General features: G+C 40.6%; 1 protein-coding gene across 7 annotated transcripts in view; it reads right to left on the bottom strand.

Moving 5' to 3' along the window:
- SLC7A2 (solute carrier family 7 member 2) overlaps window positions 1–24,800 on the bottom strand; it is an 88,135-nt gene that overhangs the window by 15,354 nt on the left and 47,981 nt on the right. For 3 of the 7 annotated variants that reach the window (XM_008251096.4, XM_008251103.4, XM_051842593.2), the window contains exons 2-7: window positions 15,053–15,443; window positions 14,470–14,625; window positions 7,850–8,015; window positions 6,262–6,395; window positions 4,705–4,927; window positions 2,762–2,901 (exon numbers count right to left, since the gene is read on the bottom strand). In XM_008251096.4, coding sequence (XP_008249318.1) covers window positions 2,762–2,901; window positions 4,705–4,927; window positions 6,262–6,395; window positions 7,850–8,015; window positions 14,470–14,625; window positions 15,053–15,428 — 1,195 coding nt within the window. In that variant the 5' untranslated portion in view covers window positions 15,429–15,443. Of the gene's footprint in view, window positions 1–2,377; window positions 2,515–2,761; window positions 2,902–4,704; window positions 4,928–6,261; window positions 6,396–7,849; window positions 8,016–14,469; window positions 14,626–15,052; window positions 15,444–19,842; window positions 20,019–24,800 lie in introns of those variants that run through there. The other 4 variants (XM_070068470.1, XM_070068471.1, XM_002709509.5 and 1 more) reach the window with 3 other exon arrangements.

A 24,800-nucleotide genomic window follows, 5' to 3' on the forward strand; every position in this document is an offset into this window, starting at 1 on the left:
ATGGGACAGAGGCTATTAGTTAGGATTAGCCATATAAAGCAGTCAACATTTCACTATTTTTGACCCCCTAAACTCAGCAGTTTACATGGTTTGACCTAGCAGGATTATCTTCATCGTATTATAAACAGGTTAATGTGGGAAAGCTACAATTACTAGGTAAAGACAGATTCCTACCCAAAACACATCCCCATGCTCCTTCTACAATATCCCATTGTTACTTTAAGTGCACTGCCTGCCTTACTTTGAAAATCCTTCATTGCTAGTATACAAGTATGTATACATTAAGACTATTAAAATTTCAGTGTGTTTTTAAGATCACAGATAGCCAGGGACCGGTGCTGTGGTGCAGCGGGTTAAAGACCTGGCCTGAAGCGCTGGCATCCCATATGGGTGCCAGTTCTAGTCCCGGCTGCTCCTCTTCCGATCCAGCTCTCTGCTATGGCCTGGGAAAGCAGTAGAGGATGGCCCAAGTCCCTGGGCCCCTGCACCCACATGGGAGACCCGGAAGAAGTTCCTGGCTCCTGGCTTTGGATCGGCGCAGCTCCAGCAGTTGCGGCCATCTGGGGAGTGAATCAGCAGATGGAAGACCTCTCTCTTTGTCTCTACCTCTCTCTGTAACTCTGTCTTTCAAATAAATAAAATAAATCTTAAAAAAAAATCACAGATAGCCAAATATGGCAGCCAAAAGAGAAGAAAACAATTAACTATCCATAGATCCTCTCTGAGGTAAGTTTAAAAACAAGTCAAGTAAGGTGTGAAAGTACAAAACAATAAAAGCATTTCAGAACATTTTGTTTTTTTGACAGGCAGAGTGGACAGTGAGAGAGAAAGACAGAGAGAAAGGTCTTCCTTTGCCATTGGTTCACCATCCAATGGCCGCTGCGGCCGGCGTGCTGTGGCCAGCGCACCGCGCTGATCTGATGGCAGGAGCCAGGTACTTCTCCTGGTCTCCCATGGGGTGCAGGGCCCAAGCACTTGGACCATCCTCCACTGCACTCCCGGGCCACAGCAGAGAGCTGGCCTGGAAGAGGGGCAACCGGGACAAAATCCGGTGCCCCGACCGGGACTATAACCCGGTGTGTCGGCGCCGCAAGGCAGAGGATTAGCCTAGTGAGCCACGGCGCCAGCCAGCATTTCAGAACATTTTAAAAAAGGTTCAATTATAATTATCATCCTAAATGGGGAAGAATTTTAAAATACAGTATTTTGTTGAAGTTTTTAACTGGATAAAATAGCGAGTTTTTCCCTGCACTAAATAAAATATGTGATCTTTTGACAAGAAATCTTTATGAACTGTTTTCAATACCAGAATGTACTGTTTAATAATAAAATGAACTTTTTCTTCATTGTATTGCAGTAGAAATTTAAGCCTGATAAAATAAGTTACTTGCCCTGTAAGTGCCAGTACTACAAAATGTTTACAAAGTGAAACTGTTGAGGCCAATACTTTCTGACCTTGAAAAAACTCCGTTTCATACATAATGAAAGCATGACCATTCTTTAATTTCCAACAAAAGGAAGCCTCAACTAAATTAACATTTTGAGTTGCATTTCTATTGCCACAATTATTTATTGTTTTATACATAAACTTTGTGAAAGTCTATCTGTTGCTTTCTATTATAGTACTTTTAGAGTCATTCTCTCAACCTACAGAATCTCTGAAAACTTCTGCATGAAATAATCTAGGCCAAGGCATTTTATATTAAGACATGTCATAATGTAGGCAGTCTGACTTTCTGACCATAACTGAAGTCCTGACACCTCTGAAAGGAAAAACAGACTTCTAATGGGGTTGAGAGGATGTGTATGTTAGCACCTCTTAGTTCATCTGGAGGGCAATGATACAAGGGTCAAGGATAAATTATCTTTGACATTTATTATACTTAATTAAGAATAAGAAAGTTTTGCTTTTCAAAAGCCCAATGGTACTTCAGCAATATTCAACTTACATCACAAGTGAAAAATAACATATGTAATTATTACTTTTAAATGAACATTTCAGGAATGGCTTATTCATCAATTAAATTTTTATGTGTCCCAGAAGAATTTTTATTCATCAATTCATTCATCGATTGGAAATGTAATAGGTGATCTATAGTGCAATACCATTATAATCCTTTGCACATCTATTAAAGGCCCAAAAGGTTAAAATAACAAAATTGTTAAAAAAAAATCCCAAAGAGTCAATTAACAATGAATTTCAGAACATCACCACCACCACAATTTTCAGGTGTTAATCCCAATATTCATACACAAATTTATCAGTGAATTTGTTCTTAACTTACATGCACAGCATGCAGACCCTCTTAGTAAGTTCATGCATGTGCATAAAATATTCCAGACCAATGCTGAAGAAGCCTATGTGTGTAAAGCTTACCAGAAATGACCCCAGCAGTCAACGTGGCAGCAACTGGTGACTGCCTCTTACTCACTCTGGCAAGAAATCTAAACAGTAAACCATCCCGGGCCATGGCAAACAGAATTCGAGGTAAAGGAAACATAGAGCCCAGAAGACTAGAACAGAAAAATTCATAATCCATGTGAATAACCCAAAATATTATTCTAGAAAAGCATACACAGGTAAAGACTGGACACACCATAGTGCAGAACCAAATAATTCAAAATAGAAAACATTCACAAAATAGTGACTGAGCATCACGTAAAGCCGAACAGAAAACTACCTAAGTTTCTTTTTCTTTTTTTCTAGAGTCCTTGATGAGAAAAGATCCCCCTTTTCTTAATAAAATCAACTCACTCTCACCTGCCACTGCACCCGATGATAAAGTAGCAATGATTGGTGTCTTCGTTTTGGAATTGATTTGAGCTAGACATTTGAAAAGCAACCCATCCTCCGCCATAGCATAGATTACACGAGGCATTGGGAAAATGGATCCAAGAAGACTGAATAAAAAGCAAAGACATGCAGTAGAGCAGACAAATTCATGCAAGATTACATCCCAGAACTGAACTGTATAAAACTCAGCATAGTAGCTTTGAATACAAAGTCATATTATTTTAAAATGCACCAGGATTGGGCATTTACAAATATCTGTCACTTTGATCACTGTGCTATTCATTATTCTGTTGCAGATATCTACCAAGAAAAATTAGTATCACAGTATCAGAAGTAATTTGTGTTTACCCATGATTATTACTGAATTTCAACCAAATAATTAAGGTTTTGCAAAATACCACTAAGACAATTTCAGTGGCAATAACTGAGAAAAAAATTCCTAAATTGATAGGTAATTAAAGAGATTAAATAATTTTATTTCATAATGACAGTTAACTCATTTACTCAGTAACTATGAATTTTGTATTCACCATTATTTTTTCCCATATAACCCAATCTTTATCAAATTAGTAATAATTCCTGGCATGATAAAGACAATCAAAGAAAGATAAAAAAATTATAAATTTAGTACACAGAAGTAGCCATAATTAAAAAGTTAGTAACAGTGAAGTTTAACAGGACAATTTTTGCTTTTGAATTACTTGTACTGACTGCACTACTCCATACATGAATTAAATGTAAAAAGTGACCAAGAAAAAGAAAACAAGTACTTTATTTAAAAAAGCCATTTTATCTCTTCACACATCTGGGGTGAGCCTGGACAGACCTGAATCTCTGCCCTTCTCTGGACCATTGTGGTGTGGTACTTTCACACTCTACACTTTGGAACTATTTGAAGTGACTCAAAATAAATTTCAGCACTGGCCGATGATTGAGAAACAAAAAGGGTAATTTTTAATTGCCACTTAATATTATAAGGGATTTGAAGGCAAAACAAAGCTAGCTGGAATTAATTTTAAAATTTAGCTTTCTAATTTCAAACGTTTAGACAATTATTTTCACTTTAAAAATTAGAGATCACATAAAAAGATTAATTTTCACTTTATGAGAACAGTCAACATTTAGTATGATACAAAAGTAGAATAAAATGTATTTCTTATGATCTTATGTGAATTTGAAATATGAGTAGCTCAGAAAATCTGAGAAACAAGCATAATTATTAAAACAAGCAGCTACTGAAGATCTAGACCCTTGAACATCAACTACCTTTTTCTCTTCACATACATATTTTAAGAATTTCCACCATTAACTTGAGAATGATCATTGCTGTTTCTAGACCAAGTCACTCAGCTTGGTGCTAAGAGGGAACTGTCAGTGTTCCACAATTAAAAGCACATGGTATTTAAACGGGACAGTGCACATAGCTGCTTCTCACACAGACTCATAGTCACTTAAAAACAGAGCAAGAAATGTTGATCTGCGTCCATAATCTCAGGTTGTCTATAGTGCTTAAAGAAACACCAAAATCAGCAGAGAAGCATACTAGAAGAAGCATCTTGGGTTTTATAAAACCTCCATATATGTGTACGTGTGACGTACATATGTTTGGGGTATCTGTGTGTGTGTGTGTGTGTATGTATGTCTGTGTGTACAAGTGCTATAAGCATTCCTACTGAAGCCTGGCCCATCACCATCTTGGAAAAATGGTCTCTGAATGTGGGGGAGGGGCAGTTCTCCATGATTTAGGATATGTATATGTAATCCTGGGCAAATTATTCAGTGAACACATAGTTGCATAATATGTTCCTCAAGATTGGATATTTTGAAAGCACACAAAAGCAACTTTTTAGACAGCGACCAAACTGAGAAGGACCTCAAACAGCCGCTGCTGCAAAGGCCAAGCCATGTACCTTGTTGACAACGCACAGAGGGAGCCCGCAGCAACGATGTATTTGGCAGGGCCCCATCCAACATACTCAAATGCCACAGGAAGGGGGCTTTTTTCATCCAGGAGGTAGTATGGCATCATGAGGGTCAAGGCTGCAGAGACCCCAAAATAGGCCATAAAACAGACAAGCAGAGAAGTCACAATTCCAATGGGAATAGCTTTCTGAGGATTCCGCACTTCCTCACCTAGGGAAATATAAATAAACAATGTGCATGTTTAGTAAGACATTCACAGACAAAGAACTTAATTTGCATCAGATTCTTCCTTTCTTCCACTGTAAATCTACTCTGGTTTTGTCCCTTCTGTTTTCTTCTCTTGATCAACCATTTTATGAGAAATTTCTTCTCTTCTTAAAGGTGCTTTGCCATTACATAAAAATTCAATTCACAGAGGGAGAAGAGAAGCTATGTGAGGCATCTCCCTGCTTCCAGAAGAAGAAAACCAATCAGACAAAAATGACAGAACATCACTATCAAGTGTTTTGGGAAAACAATTCATCCACAGAGGCTAAATCTCTATTAAGGTTCTCTATAGACCCTTAAATAGGCTTCAGGTAAGTTTATTTCATCTATGTATAAGAAACTCTAGCTTCAATTAAAAAAAAGTATGTTTTTTATTCTAATAAAATTTGGCATTTAAAGTCAATTAGAGAGCCGGCGCCGTGGCTCAATAGGCTAATCCTCCACCTTGCGGCGCCGGCACACCGGGTTCTAGTCCCGGTCAGGGCGCCGGATTCTGTCCCGGTTGCCCCTCTTCCAGGCCAGCTCTCTGCTATGGCCAGGGAGTGCAGTGGAGGATGGCCCAGGTGCTTGGGCCCTGCACCCCATGGGAGACCAGGAAAAGCACCTGGATCCTGGCTCCTGCCATCGGATCAGCGCGGTGCGCCGGCTGCAGCGGCGGCCATTGGAGGGTGATCCAACGGCAAAGGAAGACCTTTCTCTCTGTCTCTCTCTCTCACTGTCCACTCTGCCTGTCAAAAAAAAAAAAAAAAAAAAAAAAAAAAAAAAATAAAGTCAATTAGAGGGCCTTACAAGGACAGGAACACAGAGGAAGCACTCATTTTGGCATAACTGTTTTCCGTGTGGCATAATGAGGAAAGAACTATCACAATATATTTTGTTTAATGAAAGTAGAGACAACTTTGAAGATGATCATCAGTTATTACATATTTTGATGGTACTTCCAGATAGAAGGCCACAAGAGGTACTTATGACTAACACTAAGTATTCAGCAGCTTGCAAAGTATTGTTCATATGTCGTATTTTAGGTCATCTTCATCATATCTGACAGCTAAGTACTGCTCTCTCAGTTTTACTGATATAGAAATCAAGGCTGAGGGAGTTTCATTAAGGTTCCTTTTGCTCATATACAGCAGGTGTCACAACTGGTTCTGGAACAAATGATCTTCTTACCCTAAATCCCTCTCCTATTCACTGGACTCCCTACTGCAATACAAGACTACTCATACGGTGGGAGGAACACCTTTTTCCACATCCTTGCGTCAAGATACTGCTCTTACCAGTTGTTGCGATGCAATCAAATCCCACAAAGGCATAAAAGCAAGTTGCAGCACCAGCCAAAGTTCCTGCAAAGCCGTAAGGCATAAAGCCACCAGCCCCATAGAGACTTGTGCCATTTTCAGAAGGAGGCTCTCTAAGGAAGAGAACAAATGCATTGGAAAGTCATTTTCATGGGAAACTGTTCCTTCTGGGGACTTATGTAGAATCCCATCCTTGGAAGGCTGCTGTTTTCATCAGCTCATTGGAGGTGATGTTCATAAAACTAAAGCAAAAACCTTTTTCTCTCATTCTGTCCTACAGACTGGTGGAGCCCCTGAAAATGTCACCTTGCACCCACAGCACTTGCAGAAGGGCCAGCCCCACACTGGGAGGAACCCCAGTCAGGCAAGATTTCAAAAACAGAGACTAAAGTAGGCCATGCTTTGAGATAATGACAGGAAACTTTCTCTTCCTGTGGATGTTTTTCCCTATAACAATATATGGATTCCAAAGCACAAAGTAAGGCATGGTGTAAGTCCTTCCAATTCACCATGGAGACATTTGAGAAAGTAAAGCCAAACTCTCTAGGCTTCATGAATATTACAGAAGTTGAATATTTTATGTTAAAAATGGTATAAAAAGTCAGGGGATGCCAACTTTCTCCCTCATCAGAATGAGTATAAATAATATAAAGAAAAACATTTAGATGTAATTCAGTCTATGTAATGGAAACTTCCTGTAATCGTAGTTCTGCTTATGCAACTAACAACATTCTCCAAAAAACAAGGCCTGGAAATTACTACAAGGCTGAAAGAATGCAATGAACTGAACGGTGGCCCCACAGGATGAACATAAGGATATATGACTTCAGAATGCTCATCACTTGGAGGTGGTGAATCACTGGGGAACAGAGGAAGTTCTTTCCAATGAACAGTTAGGATCCAGCCCCTGCTCTTTCCCCAAAACTGGGAGCAGAGCTTGAGGTTGGGAACAGCAGCCGTGGCCTCACATAGCTGCTCAACTGTGAGTACAGTTTGGGGGAGCCAGGAATGAAGTCTTGCAATACAGCAGCCCCCTCAGACAGGGCTCGGGAGCAGAAAGTTTGACAACTATTGTTCAGAGGAAAGCTGTCACCCATAACCTCTTTAAAATGTAACATTATAAAAAAGAAGGGAAAAAACGCAATCTTTAAAAAAATTTTAATTCTAATTTGTTTGAAAGTCTGAAAGAGAGAGAGAAATAAAGAAACAGATCTTCAATCCACCGGTCTACTCCACAGATGCCTGCAACAGCTGAGCTAACCTGACCTAATGTCAGGCTAAGGGCAGGAGTCTGGAACTCAATCTGGGTCTCCACCTGCGTGTCAGGGGCCCAAGGACTTGAAGCATCTCCGGCTGCTTCCCAGGGTGTGCATTAGCAAGAAGCTGGATTTGAGGCACAGGAGCCTGGACGTGAACCCAGCACTTGAACATGGCATGCAAGTGTCCCAAGAGGCAGCTTAACTGCTGTGCCAAATGCCCACCCACTTTAAAAATGTTATTTATTTATTTCCATTTATTTGAAAGGCAGGGAGATAGAAAGAGACACAGAGACAGCCAAGTATTATACCTGGCACTTGCTGATACATTTTTGAGAAACTCTTCGCTAATCCTCCAGTTAGCCACACTTCCTTTCACAAAGCCAGCAACCATCACAAAGAGAAGGACCAGGATGTTAACGGCTGTGAAGAATTTGTTCACCCAAGCAGATTCCTTTACTCCAAAAGATAAAAGTCCTATAGGAAAAAAGAAAGCATTTCAGTGTTTACCTAAAATTTTAGTAAAGGCCATGACATTTTGTGGCAAATATAAGATCTGTGGTATCATTTCACCATCATTTCTATATAAGATGACCTCAAAAAGTCTATGAAAAATAAAAGCACTATGAAAAAGCTATTCATGGATTTCAACTTTTTTGGTGCTAAAACATCTTTTAATTTCATTTTTCATGACCTTTTAAAGTCCTGTTGTATTTAACTCCCATTTACCCATTTCCATTGCTAGTTTGTACCCATCAGTCATCTGACTGTGAAACAAGGGCTGCTGCACAGAACCAGGTCAACCTCAGATGGCAGTCTATGCCTTCTGCTAAGAAACATATACATCTGGTAACTTTGGCTATTATTACCAATGGTAGAGAGATGTAAAGTAACACTTAATTTTAATGAAAGGCTGTTCTAAAAAAGCCTTTCAAAGCTTTCAAGGTTATTGGTTATAAACTTGTTTTGAAAGATTTATTCATTTATTATTTGAAAGTCAAGTTAAACAGAGAGAGAAGGAGAGGCAGAGAGAGAAAGAAAGAGAGGTCTTCCATCCACTGGTTCACTCCCCAGTTGGCTGCACCAGCCGGAGCTGTGCCAATCTGAAGCCAGGAGCCAGGAGCTTCTTCTGGGTCTCCCACGTGGGTGCAGAGGCTCAAGCACCTGGGCCATCCTCTATTGCTTTCCCAGGCCACAGAGAGAGCTGGATCAGAAGTGGAGCAGCCGGGACTAGAACCTGTGCCCATATGGGATGCTGGCACTGCAGGCAGCGGCTTTGCCTGCTATGCCACAGAGCAGGCCCCTGGGTATAAAGTTTTAAAAAGTAAAAGCTCAGTCATTATCTCTGCCAGGTAATTACTGGATATACATGAATAGGAAAGCATTATTCAATGTTCATGCTGACAAGCACTTTGTTAAACTGATTCTCATTTTACTATATTTTTACATTCTGATTATTAAATCAATTTTTCTACTAAAGTAATTTGAGGATACAGAAAAGCATGAAGACAATAAAGATGAACTGTGGGTTTCCCCCCAGAATTTCTCACACACACACACTCACACACAAACAATACATATACATATACACACACAATTTCCACATAACTTTATTAATAGCTGCATAGTCTTCTAATCCATTGAGGTACCATACTTTAATGCCTTCTTTTATAGGCACTGATATCACTATTGGCTTTTTATAATCATAAGCAGTACTGACATAATCATCCTTTAATACATACTATAGGGCTACTATAATTAAAACAGCCTGGGACTGGCACAAAAATAGACATGTAGACCAATGGAATAGAATAGAAACCTCAGAAATTAATCTACACATCTACACCAACTAATTTTTGACAAACAAGATAAAATCAATCCCGGAGAAAGAATTGTCTCTTCAACAAATGATGCTAGGAAAAATTGGATCTATGCATGCAGAAGCATGAAAGAAGAACCCTACCTTACACCTTACACAAATATCAACTGAAAATGTATCAAGAATCTAAATCTATGACCTGATATCATCAAATCACTAGAAAAGAACATTGGGGAAACTCTGCAAGATACTGGCATAGACAAAAACTTCTTGAAAAAGACCCTAGAAGCACAGGCAATCAAAGCCAAAACAGACAAATGTGATTACATCAAGCTAAGAAGCTTCTTCACTGCAAAGAAAACACTCAACAAAATGAGGCAGCAACCACAGAATTGGAGAAAACATCTGCAAACTATGCAACTGATAATGGATTAATATCCAGAATCTAATATGTTCTCCCTGATCGGCGACAACTAACTGAGCAGCAAAGGGGAGACCTGTTGAAGTGAAATGGACACTATGAGAAACAGTGACTTGATCAGCCCTTGTCCTGAGTGTTGATGTACACAGTTTAATACTTTATCCCTTTTAGTATTTTCTCTTTGTTTTGTTCTAGTACTATTGGTTGAACTCTGTGATTAACACACAATTATTCTTAGGTGTTTAAATTTTAACTGAAAAATGATCCCTGTTAAATGTAAGAGTGGGAATAAGAGAGGGAGGAGATGTACAATTTGGGACATGCTCAATCGGACTTGCCCCAAATGGTGGAGTTAGAATCATGCCAGGGGATCCCAATACAACCCCATCAAGGTGGCATGTACCAATGCCATCTCACTAGTCAAAGTGATCAATTTCAGTTCACAATTGATCACACTGATAGGTCTAAGAGTCAAAGGGATCACACAAACAAGTCTAGTGTCTGCTAATACTAGCTGATAGAATCAAAAAGGGAGAGAACGATGCATCATGGGAAGCGGGATACACAGTAGACTCATAGAATGGCAGATGTCCTAAACAGCACTCTGGCCTCAGAATCAGCCCTTAAGGCATTCAGATATGGCTGAAGAGCCCATGAGAGTATTTCAGGCATGGAAAGCCAAGATACCCTGGGGGAAAAAAAAAAAGAAGACCTAAATGGAATATCTCTGCGAGAGTGAGATCCCAGTGAAAAGAATGGGGCCATCAAAGAAGGAGTTACCTTTCTCTGAAGGGAGGAGAGAACTTCCACTTTGACTATGACCCTGTCAGAATAAGATCGAAGTCGCAAACTCAAAAGGCTTCCATAGCCTTGGCAACTCATGACTAGAGCCTAGGGAGATTACTGACGCCATAAACAAGAGTGTCAAATTGTTAAGTCAACAACAGGAGTCACTGTGTACCTATTTCTCATGTGGGATCTGTCCTTAGCGTGTTGTCCAATGTGAAGTAATGCTATAACTAGTACTGAAACAGTATTTTACACTTTGTGTTTCTGTGTGGGTGCAAACTGTTGAAATCTTTACTTAATATATACTGAATTGATCTTCTGTATATAAAGATAATTGAAAATGAATCTTGATGTGAATGGAATGGGAGAGGGAGCGGGAGATGGGAGGGGTGTGAGTGGGAGGGAAATTATGGGGGGGGGGAAGCCATTGTAATCCATTAACTGTACTTTGAAAATTTATATTTACTAAATAAAAAATTAAAAAAAATCCAGAATCTATAAAGAGCTCAAGAAATTCAAAAACAACCAACCATACAATTCAATTAGGAAATGGGCTAAGGATACGAACAGGCATTTCTCAGAAGCTGAAATACAAATGGCCCACAGACATGTGAAAAGATGCTCAAGATCACTAGACATCAGAGAAATGCACACAAACATCACAGTGAGGTTTCACCTCATTCCAGTTAGAATGGCTATCATCCAAAAATAAAAAAACACAACAAATGCTGGCGAGCATGTGGGCACAAAGGTACCCTAATCCACTGTTGGTGGCAATGTAAACTAGTAAAACCGTTGTGGAAGACAGATGAAGATTACTCAGAAATCTCAAAATAGGTCTACCATATGACCCAGCCATGCCACTACTAGTAATTTACCCAAACAAAATAAAATCAGCATATGAAAGAGTTATCTGTACCCCCATGCTTACTGCAGCTCAATTCACAATAACTAAAATACAGAATCAACCCAGATGTCCATCAGTTGATGTCTGGAGAAAGAAAAATGTGGTATATATAGACCCTGGTATACTACTCAGTTGTAAAAAAAAAAAAAAATGAAATCCTATCTTCTGCAACAAAATGAATGCAACTGGAAACCATTACATTCAATGAAATAAGCCAGTCCTCAAAAGATAAATATCATACATTTCCCCTGATTTGTGGTAACTAACATACAGAGTACAAAAAATATAACGCATATGAGAGAAATCAACATTTTGAGATCTTTTTTTAAAGATTTATTTATTTGAGAGGCAGAGTTATAGACAGAGAGGGAGAGACAGCAAAAGGTCTTCCATCTGCTGATTCAATCCTCAAATGGCTGCAATGGCTGGAGCTGAGCCAACCTGAGGCCAAGAGCCAGGAGCTTCTTCCAGGTCTCCCACATGGGTGCAGGGATCCAAACTCTTGGGCCATCTTCTGCTGCTTTCCCAGGCCACAGCAGAGAGCTGGATTGGAAGAGGAACAGCTGGGTCTAGAATCAGCTCCCATATGGGATGCCGGCACTACAGGTGGAGGATTAATCTACTGTGCCACAGCACTGGCCCCCTCCATTGTATTTTTTAAATTTGTTATTTGTTGCTGGGTCATAGGGTTCAGCGCCAGCCAAATAAAGTATCTTAAAAAACAGCTTTCCATACCTTTTAATTATTTAAAACATTTCAGTATATACATTTGTATTTACTTGGCAGAGACAGAGATCTTCCATCTGCTGGTTTGCTCCTCAAATGCCTGTGACAGCTGGTTAGATGTAGAATGACTGATACATACTCAGAGAATAACAAAGCCTCCAGTGTTTTCCCAACATGCCACATGTGCTCTCTTGCCCAAGGTCTCATTTTCTAATAACAGACTGGAGACCAATGAACATCTCATCTAAATATTGCATAAGCTTCTGTTATACCTTTAATAACTCAAGAATTTCCAGTGGTAAGAAATTTGCAGTACAGGGTTTTGACCTTCTTGTTACCATCTTTGAAGATCAAAGTAGCAACTCAGCCTATGGAGAGATATCATAGTCAAAGAACACAGGACACCTGACGTAGGCAAGTTCTTGGTCTTGCCACGGAATTTAAGTTATAACTGTCATAGTTGCATGCTTCACATCATTTAGAGATTAAAGTGGGATATTTTAAGTTTGCTGAAAACATCCCTAAATAAAACATGATGCAACTAATTTAATGTTAGCTAGGCTGTTTAGAAACTTAAACAGAAAATCTATCATTCATTGAAAAATAATTGGTGTGAATTTTCTTGATATTGGGAAGCAAAAATATTTTAGGCCTATAAATTTTGTTGATGACCCTATCCCTATTTCTATAAAACATACTTAATTAGTGACTTTTTTAAGGGTAAAGCTATTTTTATATGATGGAATTCTTCAGATAAACATTTCATAATAGAAAGCTACCTCTGTCACATTGTTGTAAGCAAGGGAGAAAACAGAGATAAGGTGAGATGGGAAAGGGAAGGGACGGTTACCTGGGGTAAGTCAAGTAGAAAGTGGTAACAAACCTTTGAGGGTATTGCCAAATGCTCATGAAAAACCTTAATTAGAGGGTAAGTTTATTTTGAATTTTGAAATTCATGAATAGTTTTTTTCATAATACACATTTTTATGAACTGTTTGAAGATCTCTCATACACATTTTTTTTTTAAGATCTAATTTATCTAAAAGGCAGTTACAGAGAGAGACAGAGAGAGACAGAGAGAGAAAGAAAGAGAGAGAGAGAGAGGGAGGGAGGGAGAGAGAAAGAGAGAGATCTTCCACCCACTGGTTCACTCCCCTAATGGCCCCAACAGTCAGGGCTGGGCAACACTGAAGCCAGGAGCCATGAGCTTCATCCAGGTCTCCTATGTGGATTCTGGGGCCCAAGCACTTGGGCCATCTTTTACTGCTTTCCCAGGCACATTTGTAGGGAACTGCATTGGAAGTAGAGCAGCCGGTACTCAAACTGGCACCCAAATGTAATGCCAGCATTGGAGGTGGCTTAACCCTCTAATAAGTCACAGTGCAGGCTCCCATGTGGGTTTCATTTTTTTTGTTTTGCATCAACTTCTCATTTAATTCTATTTTTCACAGTCTTTTTGGAGTGATTATAGATTTTATTCTCAGCCAATCTTTGATGGGCTTAAGGAGGACTGTACATAGGAATATTAATCAAGCTAGAACAGCTTCAAATAATGAAAGCAAATATTAGGGAACATCAGAGATTACCTATGCCTACAAAAAAAAAAAGCTGCCATCTTAGCGCTTGCTATCTACTAAGCTCTTAGAACGTTGTTTGCAATATCACTGACAGCTCAATTTCATGGATGAGCAAGGAAATCATTCAGTGTTCCAAAGGTAGTAAGTGGCATCATAGGGTAATAACTTGTTTCTCTCTTATTCCTGTGCCTTCCTAAATCACTAACCATTACTGAAAATTCTAGTTTCAAGTGTGCTTGTCTCCTTCAAAGACAATCAGTAATTGGAAAGCTTTCTTTTCAAACAGATGTCTATATTATATTGATGAAAGCACGACAGAAGAACAGAATTCATTCCAGAAATAGTATCCTTAGTTTTATTTACAAGATAAACCTGCACCAATAAATTACACATTCCTCCTTATTGGAACTTCATTGCCATTCCTGCAAATCTCTAAATACAAAATTATGAAATTGATGAAAAATTATGAAATGTCTCATTCTGTTATTTAGTGCATGCCAGGTACCATTTGTTCAGAAGTAAAGTTTCTACCATTCCACACAATCTAGGTTTATTTTTGAAACACGCCTATCATATAAGTGTGAGTAGAGCTGGGGAGGTTAAGAACTCAGGTCTCTAATGTAGTAGGGACCTATTTTCCTGGGACAATTAGTCTGGCTTATCATGGGGAGAAGCATAATTTGTTTTCTTACCTGCTAGAAGTAATATAAGGCACACAGCAAAAAAGTCTGGATACTCTGCAAGACCGGTATAATTCATTTTGAAGTATGTTCGGAAAAACTGTCCAATCTGTTTGTTAAGAAGTTCATCAAAGGTGCCACTCCAGGCTCTTGCAACACTTGAGGTACCTTCCCAAGACACATAACATTCAGAAAACACAAGATCACTGGCAGACAACTAACAGAACATCATTTGCCACTCTAGCAGGTACATGGGTTAGTTTCCATAGGTTGAAAATTTTAATGACATATAGAATTGTCTTAGTAATTTCTCAATTATATAACCATAATCAAATGCTCAAGTCTAAGGTGTGGAATCTTTGTTTGCAATAAAGAACTATTAACTTAAAGCAAACAGATTCTCAAGCCCACTAAAAGATACCAAAATGAAGCAGAAGCACAGAATTCTGCAGTTTCAGGAGAAGACATTCAGAGATGAGTAGAATGAAGCGGCCGGATCACTCAGCAGCTAATGAATGCAGATCTGCCACCGAGCACCAAGGCCTCTCACTCAGGGTGCCACTCTACAGAACTGAGGTTCATTTCTGAAACATACCGATCACATAGGATAAGATGAGATTCCAGCCAGTGATGAAGGCCCACAGCTCTCCAACAGTAACGTAAGTGTACAAATACGCAGACCCTGTCTTGGGAACTCGGGCCCCAAACTCAGCATAGCAAAGGCCGGCCATCACGGATGCCAGGGCAGCAATGAGGAAGGAAACAACGATGCTGGGGCCGGAGTCTGCTTTGGCGACTTCCCCTGCAAGGACATACACCCCGGCACCAAGAGTGCTTCCAACCCCCAGGGCGATGAGGTCCATGGTGGATAGACAGCGGCACAGCTTGGACTCTTCTAGACTGTCCAGAGTCACGATTTTCCTCCGGATCAGACACCGGGCAAAAGTCAGCGCTGCTCTGCAGGGAATCATTCTGAAGAGGACAACCTGAGAGAGAGAAAGAGAGAGAGAGAGAGAGAGAAGGGAGGAGGTTTTACGTGGATCTGGACCCATCCTGCCTCCAGGTAGTGATGCAGCTCCCAGGCCTAAGGACAAAATACTTTTTTTTTTCTTTTCAACTTGTGAACAGAGGTGTGGTGCAGAGCAGTCCCGGGAGGGCTGAGTAAGCTCAACCTTGCTTATACATTCCCTTTTACAGAGGGCTGCAGACAGTGGCCCATTTGGGATGCAAAGGAATAGCAGTTCTGGGCAATTAAAAAGATTTGCCATTTTTATTCACTTAATACAAGTTTTAAAGAGAAGTTCACAGAAATGTATTCCAAGATATGGCTGCACTTGTTAGTTAAGTTCTCGCAAAATGGTGAATTGTTTGGTCTTCTATTTTCTGTCTTTTCTTCCTTCACTGAACTCGGATTCTTCAGGACCTAATAGAGCCAGGGGTCATGGTATGAATATATATAGAATGGTGTTACACCAATGTGGTTTCTAGTTTATGGGACTTATTACAGTCTAGCACAGGACAAAAGCAGGTAAAAAAACATGATCATTGTGCTTCTTACATTATTCTTACCTTATCAAATGTACATGAGCTTCTCCATTTTCATTCCCAAGGAAAGAGCAGATGTGAACTTTTTAGAATTAAAAAAAAATTCTCGCAGCCAGCTCTGTGGCATAGAGCTGCCATTTGCAACAACAGCATCCCAAATGGTGTGAGCTCAAAGTCCCAGCTGCTCCACTTCTGATCCAGCTCCCTACAATGCATCTGGGAAAGCAGCAGCAGATGGTCCAAGTACTTGGGCTTCTGCCACTCATGTGGGCCACCTGACTGAAGCTCCTGGCTTTGGCCTAGCTCAGCCTAGCTCAGCCCTAGAGGTTGCTGGGTAATGAACCAGTGGATGGAAGATCAATCTCTCTGCTTCTCCGTCTCTCTGTAACTCTTTCAAATAAATAAATAAATAAACCTCCCAACACGTGCTTAGATTTTTCTAACAAAAACTTTTTTTTGTTTAAAGATTTATTTATTTGAAAGTCACAGTTACACAGAGAGAAGAGCAGCAGAGAAAGAGAGAGGTCTTCCATTCGATGGTTCACTCCCCAGATGGCCACAATTGCCGGAGCTGCGCCGATCTGAGGCCAGGAGCCAGGAGCTTCCGCCGGATCTCCCACGCGGGTGCAGGGGCCCAAGGACCTGGGCCATCCCCCACTGCTTTCCCAGGCCATAGCAGAGAGCTGGATTGGAAGAGGAGCAGCCGGATCTCAAACTGGCGCCCATAGGGGATGCCAGTGCCTCAGGCCAGAGTGTCAACCCGCTGCGCCACAGTGCCAGTCCCTCTAACTAAAACTTCTATCAACTATTTTAAATATGAATTTGTACTAAAACGCACATATTTATTACATTTATTTGATTTTTATACATGAATAAACCGAAGTCCATATCAAGTATCATACATATATATTTTAACTGGCATGAATAAAGAAGACAAAAAAAATCTCATCTCTCACATGTTGGCTAATTCTAATACTGAAAAGAAAAACAGGTTATAAAATAACGCATGGATACATACACACACATTACAGTAAAAAGGTCTCAAGTCAAATAAGCCAAAATATTAACTAGTTATATTTAAGTGGTGGGTTAATTTTTACTTCTAAGGAGTTCATATATTATATTGTCAATATCTATTTTTAATTCCAATGAACATGTACAACTTAAATAAAAAAATGAAAAAGTTCCACATGACTTTAATAAGTCATTTAAGCAAGCAGACTAGGACATAACTGAAGAACAGGGCTGTAACAGTGTATGCTGTTATCAGTCAATAAAAACTACAAGTATTTAACTTTCAGAAGTGCAGGGCAGGTGTTTGGCCCAGTATATAAAGCCTCCAGCTAGGATGCCTGTGTCCCACATTGGAATGCCTGGTTCAAGTTCCTGACTCCAGCTTCCTGTTAATGCAGACCCTGGGAGGCAGTGGTAATGGTTCAAGTAATTGGGTTCCTGCTGCCCATGTGGTAAACTTGGACTGAATTCTCAGCCCCTGGCTTCATGTGCCACATCCACCACCCACATGAAACCAAAAAACAAACAAAACACCCCCAAAACCAAAAAGCCATGTTGCAGACATTTGGGGAGTGAGCCAGTGGATAGGGGCTCTATCCCTCAAGTAAATAAATAAAAATTAAAGAAAAACATTAAAAGTTAGCCTTGCTTTTGCTTCATGCATTGCACTTCCACTGTACAATTGTCTACAAACATTGAGTATTATTCCCTTCATTTTCTTCACTGCCAATAACCTAAACTTATGAGCTTGACATTTTCTGTGAAAAACAGATATTTTATAAATAAGGTTTTAACCTTACTCTAATATTGTCATTGAGTTTATTCAAAAATATAAGACTAATTTTCTACACTTAGTCTAAAAGACTTCTCATTTAAGAGACATTACTGGGATGGGACTAATATTTATAAACTAATTCATATTCAGTTTCATATTAAACCCAGTAGACTAAAACTAACTCATTGACTGAACACCATTCACACATAAATATAACTGCAAGTTCTCAATATTGAAAGCAGCTAATTCAAACATAAGTAAGAATTTTTAAAAAATGAAAAGGAGTGGAAGCGCTGCGGCTTAATAGGCTAATCCTCAGCCTTGCGGTGCTGGCACACCGGGTTCTAGTCCCGGTCGGGGCGCCGGATTCTGTCCCGGTTGCCCCTCTTCCAGGCCAGCTCTCTGCTGTGGCCTGGGAGTGCAGTGGAGAATGGCCCAAGTGCTTGGGCTCTGCACCCCATGGGAGACCAGGAGAAGCCCCTGGTTCCTGCCTTCGGATCAGCACGGTGCGCTGGCTGTGGCGGCCATTGGAGGGTGAACCAACGGAAAAGGAAGACCTCTCTCTCTGTCTCTCTCACTGTCCACTCTGTCAAAATAAATAAATAAATAAATAAAATGAAAAGGAGTGGAAATCTCCCTGATGGTAAAAAAAAAGTTTTACCCATTTTCAGCGTCTTCCACACTGCCTGTCAGAAGGCCAAAGCATGATGCAAAGATCACAGATGATAGCCCCAATTTTGCTAATACTGCAATCAGGTTCCCCAAGTTAAAACTCATCAACACTCCATAAATCAAAAGTGTATCACTTTCTACCAAGAGCTAACCCTGAAACAGCTATTTCTCTACCTAGAAGATAAAGTAGTGAAATGTTCTGCTTATAAAAAAATCAACAAGTGAAATGTAGAAGTTATATAAAAGCTAACTGTGGAGCAAATGTTCAATCCAGTAGCTGTAATGCCAGGATTCTGGCATCACATTTCAGAGTATCTGGGTTTGAGTCCTAGCTCTGCTTCCTAATGCAGCTTCCTGCTCATGTGCAGTACACACCCTGGGAGGCAATAGTGATAGCTCAAAGTAGTTGGGTCCCTGACACATGGGAGATCCAGACTGAATTCCTGGCCTCTGACTTGGCCCCAGCTAGGGGCTGTTCTGGTCATTTGGGGGAATAGATCAGTGGATGGAAGGTTTCGGTCTGCTTGCCTTTCAAATAAATAAAAATTTAAAAATCAATTGAGGGGGGAGGGCGGGGCGGAAGAGGGTATTTACTAAAGGCTAAACTTCATAAACGTAAGCATTTTTATACAAACAGACATGTACAAAGATCAAGAATTAGGGACCATTGCCAACTAAAAAGTACTCAGAGATGAAGACCCACTGCATGTCACTCATGGTTTAAAATCAAGTGGAAACGGGACATTGTGTTCCACTTTAGGAACACACCTGGAAGACAAAATTAGGTGCCCTTGTCATTTAGCTAAAACACTCCCGGATGGAGTATTTGATTAGCTCAATTTGTGTGAATAAAGGACACAAATGCTACAATCACACATATTTAAGGAGAAAAGGTCTGGAAGGAAGCAAAGAAATCAAGAGATGGAGGCGGTTATAGCATTGTGGCTGAATTTTCATTTCTGAAATCCTTTTTTCTGGAGCTATGGTCACAATGTTGTTTATGAAAATTTTAAAGAAAAAGTAGCATACAAATGAAAGCAAATGAGCATGACAGTTAAGTAACCCAAAAAGAATAAATTAGTGATGGTCATCTTTTCAACATAAAATTGAAGTGAATTCAGTCCAGATTACATAGGAAGTAGAACTATTCTTACAGGATCACGCTTATAGAAATATATAGCTTTGATCTGGTAAAATCTGGTTTGTGTTGCTTGTTTGCTACTAAGTATTTTATGTGCAGTTAGTTTCTCTGTTATTCTGGGGAAATAAGACAAAAATTTCATTTGTCCATCATGCTTTAATTTATTTTTTGAAAAAAACAATTTAACTTATTTTACTTATTTGAGAGACAGACAGACAGACAGACAGATATCTCCCACCTGCTGGTTCATTCCCTGATACCCACAATAGCAGGGTCTGGGCTGCACCATAGCTGAGAATCGGTAACTCAGTCTGGGTGGCAGAGATGCAACTACTTGAGCCATCACCTACTGCTTCCCAGAGTCTGCAACAGCAGGAAGCTGGATTTGAAGTGCAGCTTGGACTTGAACCTGGTCACTCCATTAAGGGCTGTGGGTTTCCCAGGCAGCATCTTAATGGCTAGGGCAAATCCCTGCCCCATTTGATTTTGAGTAACAGCACTGCATGCGTCAGAAACTTCTCAGAACTGACAGTTACTCAACAGCCTTTGTAAACAATCTCAACTACGCATAGCCTGGTAAAATACCGATTGCAAAAGCTGTGTCATGGAACTAATTTTGTAGAAATATAATGGGATGGGAGAAAAGGAATGTGAAAACACACAGGGTCAATTTAATGAGTAATTATTAAACATTTATTGAGTCCCTTGAATCAGTGTTTAGTAAAGAAATAATCTTGTGCTTTTAGAAAATGTTTTTGTGTCGGCCGGTGCCACAGCTCACTAGGCTAATCCTCTGCCTGCGGCGCTGGCACCCCGGGTTCTAGTCCCTGTTGGGGTGCTGATTCTGTCCCAGTTGCTCCTCTTCCAGTCCAGCTCTCTGCTGTGGCCCGGGAAGGCAGTGGAGGATGGCCCAAGTGCTTGAGCCCTGCACCTGCATGGGAGACCAGGAAGAGGCACCTGGCTCCTGGCTTCTGATCAGCGCAGCACGCCGGCCATAGCGGCCATTTGGGGGTGAACCAACGGAAGGAAGACATTTCTCTCTCTCTCTCACTGTCTATAACTCTGCCTGTCAAAAAAAAAAAAAAAAAAAAAGAAAAAAAAAAAAGAAAATGTTTTTGTGGAGACTCACTGATCAAAACAGAGTCCCAACAAGGGAGAGGAAAACGTATGTCTAATATTAACAATTTAACCTAATATTAATATACTAATTAATTTTAAAATTTTGAGAGCTACTTAGCAGAAGTGGTTATGAGAGCTTTCAATTTAATAAGGTGCTTTTCATTGCTAAAAGAAATCCACACACTCTCATCCCTTTTACAACAAATCCACACACAGAGATAACAGACATGGACCCTGGAGGCCCCTGCTGACCTGGGAGGCACAGGGCACGGATCTACACTGCCACACCCACTGCAGCTGCTGCTGCAACCCAGGATCCGTATTTAGGATGAAACCTACAGCCACATAGGAAGGACGGCCAGCCAGAATGTGCCAAGAGGCCCAGGCAAAACTTCACACCCATGTCCTTGGCCTTCCAACATCAAGACTCTACCACCAACATTCTCATGAGGCCCTAACTTGATTCTGCAATACCAGAAACAGACATGGATCTTTCTTCAGTAGACAATTATTCTATTAACTGTTAAAACAGTGGCCTCTCGGGGCCGGCACTGTGGCATATCGGGTAAAGCCGCCAATCTGCAATGCTGGCATCCCCTATGGGCGCTAGTTCGAGTCCTGGCTGCTCCACTTCCGATCTAGCTCTCTGCTATGGCCTGGGAAATCAGTGGAAGATGGCCCAAGTGCTTGGGCCCCTGCACCCTCGTGGGAGACCCGGAAAAAGATCCTGGCTCCCGGTTTCGGATCTGTGCAGCTGGAAGACCTTTTTCTGCCTCTGCCTCTTTATAACTCTGCCTTTCAAATAAATAAATAAATCTTAAAACAACAACAGCGGACTCCCTATTGAGGAAAAAAACACGTACATGGTAGCTTAGATGTGAAAGTAGAATCAGTCTGGCAGGGATTATCAACAGACCTTGCTGCAGCAACGCCTCTGAACAATGTTACTGATGCTGATGATACAGGGGCACCTTCTTCACCCCCCACTCTGCCCCACTCAACCTCAAGTACAGCAGTCTCTGGGCATCTCACTTCTTGATAAGCTCCTATTAGTTCCTGCCAAAAAAACCCCTAAATTCCTTCCTCAGCAACTTGGAAACTCTCCTTCAAAAATTTAACTCAACAGTGCAGAATTTTAGCTATTGTAAAACCCTCAGCCTTGATCAAAGAACACACTGTACAGAAGACTTCCTATCAACTGCCCTCAGAAATCTTTCAAAATCCTGCTAATTACTCAAATGTCCATCCTGGATCTTCATTTTAGCTCAGTAATAGTTCAATGCACCCTTAGTCACACAAAAACAAATCTCACCCCTCCTGCCCTAAAGAAAAGCTGAAATCTCTGCCATAATCCTCTGTACTGGTATCACAGGTCCTGACAATAAATCTTACAATAGAGACCAGCTGTGATCAGTCAGTGGGGCAGGCATTCCTACAGATCCTCAACAAATTAGTTTCTCCCAACTGCAACCCATTTTTTCCCTTCCTCATTCCAACTGCTGGTTTCGCAGTGATGAGACATCTGCACCTTGTTTTTGGACCAGTGGGAAAACAGGAACTAAAACATACAGAACAGGGATCCCTGTCCCACTGTTTCTGCATTCCAAACTACAGCTTTTGGTTTTGCCATCTCCAAACCCAACATCAAATACATTTCTACAAGTTTAAAGTTCCAAGATAAAATTTCAACTCAAACTGCAGGTAAAGTAATTCAATAAAGGGGCAGTGGGGGAGACATGGGCATCAATCCCTTGGAATTACTGACTTTTCTTTCATTTTTCTTTTTATTTTGTTTTCAGAGACTAATTCTGCTCCCTCTGCACGCAAATATAACCAAATATGCAGGACAAGATAACCAGAAATGTAACTAACTGTTCAGCTTGGATTAGGAAAAGACAAAAGGAAGCAACAACAATCCTTTGCATTCAACCTAAAACCTTTTTTTTTTCCTCGCAGAACAAGAACCTCTTTTCCTAGATGAATTTATTTCACTTATATTTGTTCCAAATTTATCTTTTCTGCAAATCAAATTTTCCAAACAATTTCTTTCTTCAAAGTTTTCTCCAGACATGTAGATACAAGCAATAAGTAAGCACAGAATTGAAGCCTCTATACAATCATTGGTGTAGTTAATGTTTATATTTTCTCTCTTTTATAGTCAATCAGTACTGCTGGGAAGTAAAGTAAAATCATTTTACTTCAAAATGTCTGATGCACAGTCCAGACACAGACAAGCCTCCTGCGTAAGGACATCCGACAAATAAACAGTTGAATTTTGGAAAGCTTTGCAAAGGCAACTGGTGCTTCAAAACATATGAATTCACTTAACTTTAATAAAAACATAAATAGAGCACAAGTCACATCCAGTTGTCCGCTTCAAATAGCTGCAGTGCATAAAACAAATTCTGCATCCAAAATTTGATTTGGAAAAAAAATAAGTTTTGGGACAAGTATAAGCGAGATGTGCTTCTATGTGAAAATGTGCTCTTGTTTTCCAGAAAAATAAAGGTTTTGGGTTTGAACACAAGGGTTTGCTGCCGCTTGTTTTCACTAATTAAGGCTGAATAATTACCCTTTGTGTTTATCTTTTATCCCACATCATTCTCTCTATGCGTCTTCTGAGAAATTAAGCTCTGAAGAAGTAGAATGAGAAAACCGTCCTTTCAGGGTTGAAGAAGAAGGGGAAATGAAGAATGCGAAGTAACCAGAAGAGCCACCCAGTCAGCATGACAGCTTTGCCAGCACAAAGCTCATGGCACGCTCCTGCGCCAGTCAGAGACCATCCCCAGAAGGTCTTGGGCTCCTAAATCACTCTGAGTGCCAGCAAGTTCCACCTGTTTCCTCCTGCCAGGCCACTGGGCCTGGTCATCCTATACACATTACTGCAAACATCAGGAGATGCCCTTTCCGAAGTTATTTTACACTCCTCACTAATCTACAAGTGCTACGATTAACAAAGGCCAAGGCTTGTGGAGCACTTACTGTGTGCTAGACATGAATCTAGGACCTTTTCCATTCTTTCCCGAATCTTCACAATATCCCTGTAACATCAGAACTATTAATCTCAGAGTCGAGATGAAGAAACTGAGGTGCAGAACTGTTAGCCAGCATCACAGTTCAGCATGTGGTGGTGCCAGGGATGAAACCCAGCATGTGTGACTCACGCCTTCCGTCACGGCCCGTAGGCTAATGACCACCTTATTAGGGGTCCTGTCGCAGCTTGGCTGCTCGCACCCCTTCTCAAGATCATCTGCCCTTTCACAGCACTGGGCACTGCCTTCCCACGCCCAAGCCAGAAAAAGACACCTGACTCAGGGGTTAGTATTCAAAGGCTGTGTACACTCAGTTGAGTTTCGTGAAACTCTGAATAACACGACTAGATCGGTCAGCTGATCCAGGGCTCAGGCTGAAGTCAGGCACACTGGGGGCCAGTTTGACACGATGCAGAAACAAAGCAGCTGGCAGTTCAAGGTGCACTGCGGGCACTCGGGAAAGCAGAGATGAAAAAATCTGCAGCCCCAGCAGAGAAACAGTGGGAAGAGTGGGTCACCTCTCTTCTCCCAGGCCTTACTGCACTTTTGATGCTGGGTGTGTGAGATTCCCCTGGATGGTTCTGACACACCTCCTGCACACTTAAGCTATTTTGAGTGGTCTCTGCTCCTTAAAAGGAGCACCCACCAATGAAGGTCAAAGTGTTTTTGGGGAGGCCTGCTTTGCTAGGTTCTTTTTCTTTTGACTCTTCAAATCTGCTACCACCTGTTATTTCTGTTACATTCTCCAATAATTCCCCTTCTTTCTAAGGGCAGATTATCTGACAGAACAGCTGAAGTTGGCTTACTTTTCCCATAAGGTACTCGGAGAGTTTAACAAGCCTCAGTCCTTCTCTTTGCTTCAACTGCAAAGAGGTGGACATCCAGCAGAGAAAATGTTCTCCTTTTAGCCATACATGAAATCCATTTGAAGGTACCCTGCACAGTAAACAGAGCAGTAAATGAGGGGTCAAGAATACTTACCACCAAGGTTTCAAACATTCTGAGCCAATGAATCACAGGAATGAGATAATAGTAGATTATTGTT

Source organism: Oryctolagus cuniculus, chromosome 2 (genome assembly GCF_964237555.1).
Source record: "Oryctolagus cuniculus chromosome 2, mOryCun1.1, whole genome shotgun sequence".
In the NCBI taxonomy this organism is placed as follows: Eukaryota; Metazoa; Chordata; class Mammalia; order Lagomorpha; family Leporidae; genus Oryctolagus; species Oryctolagus cuniculus.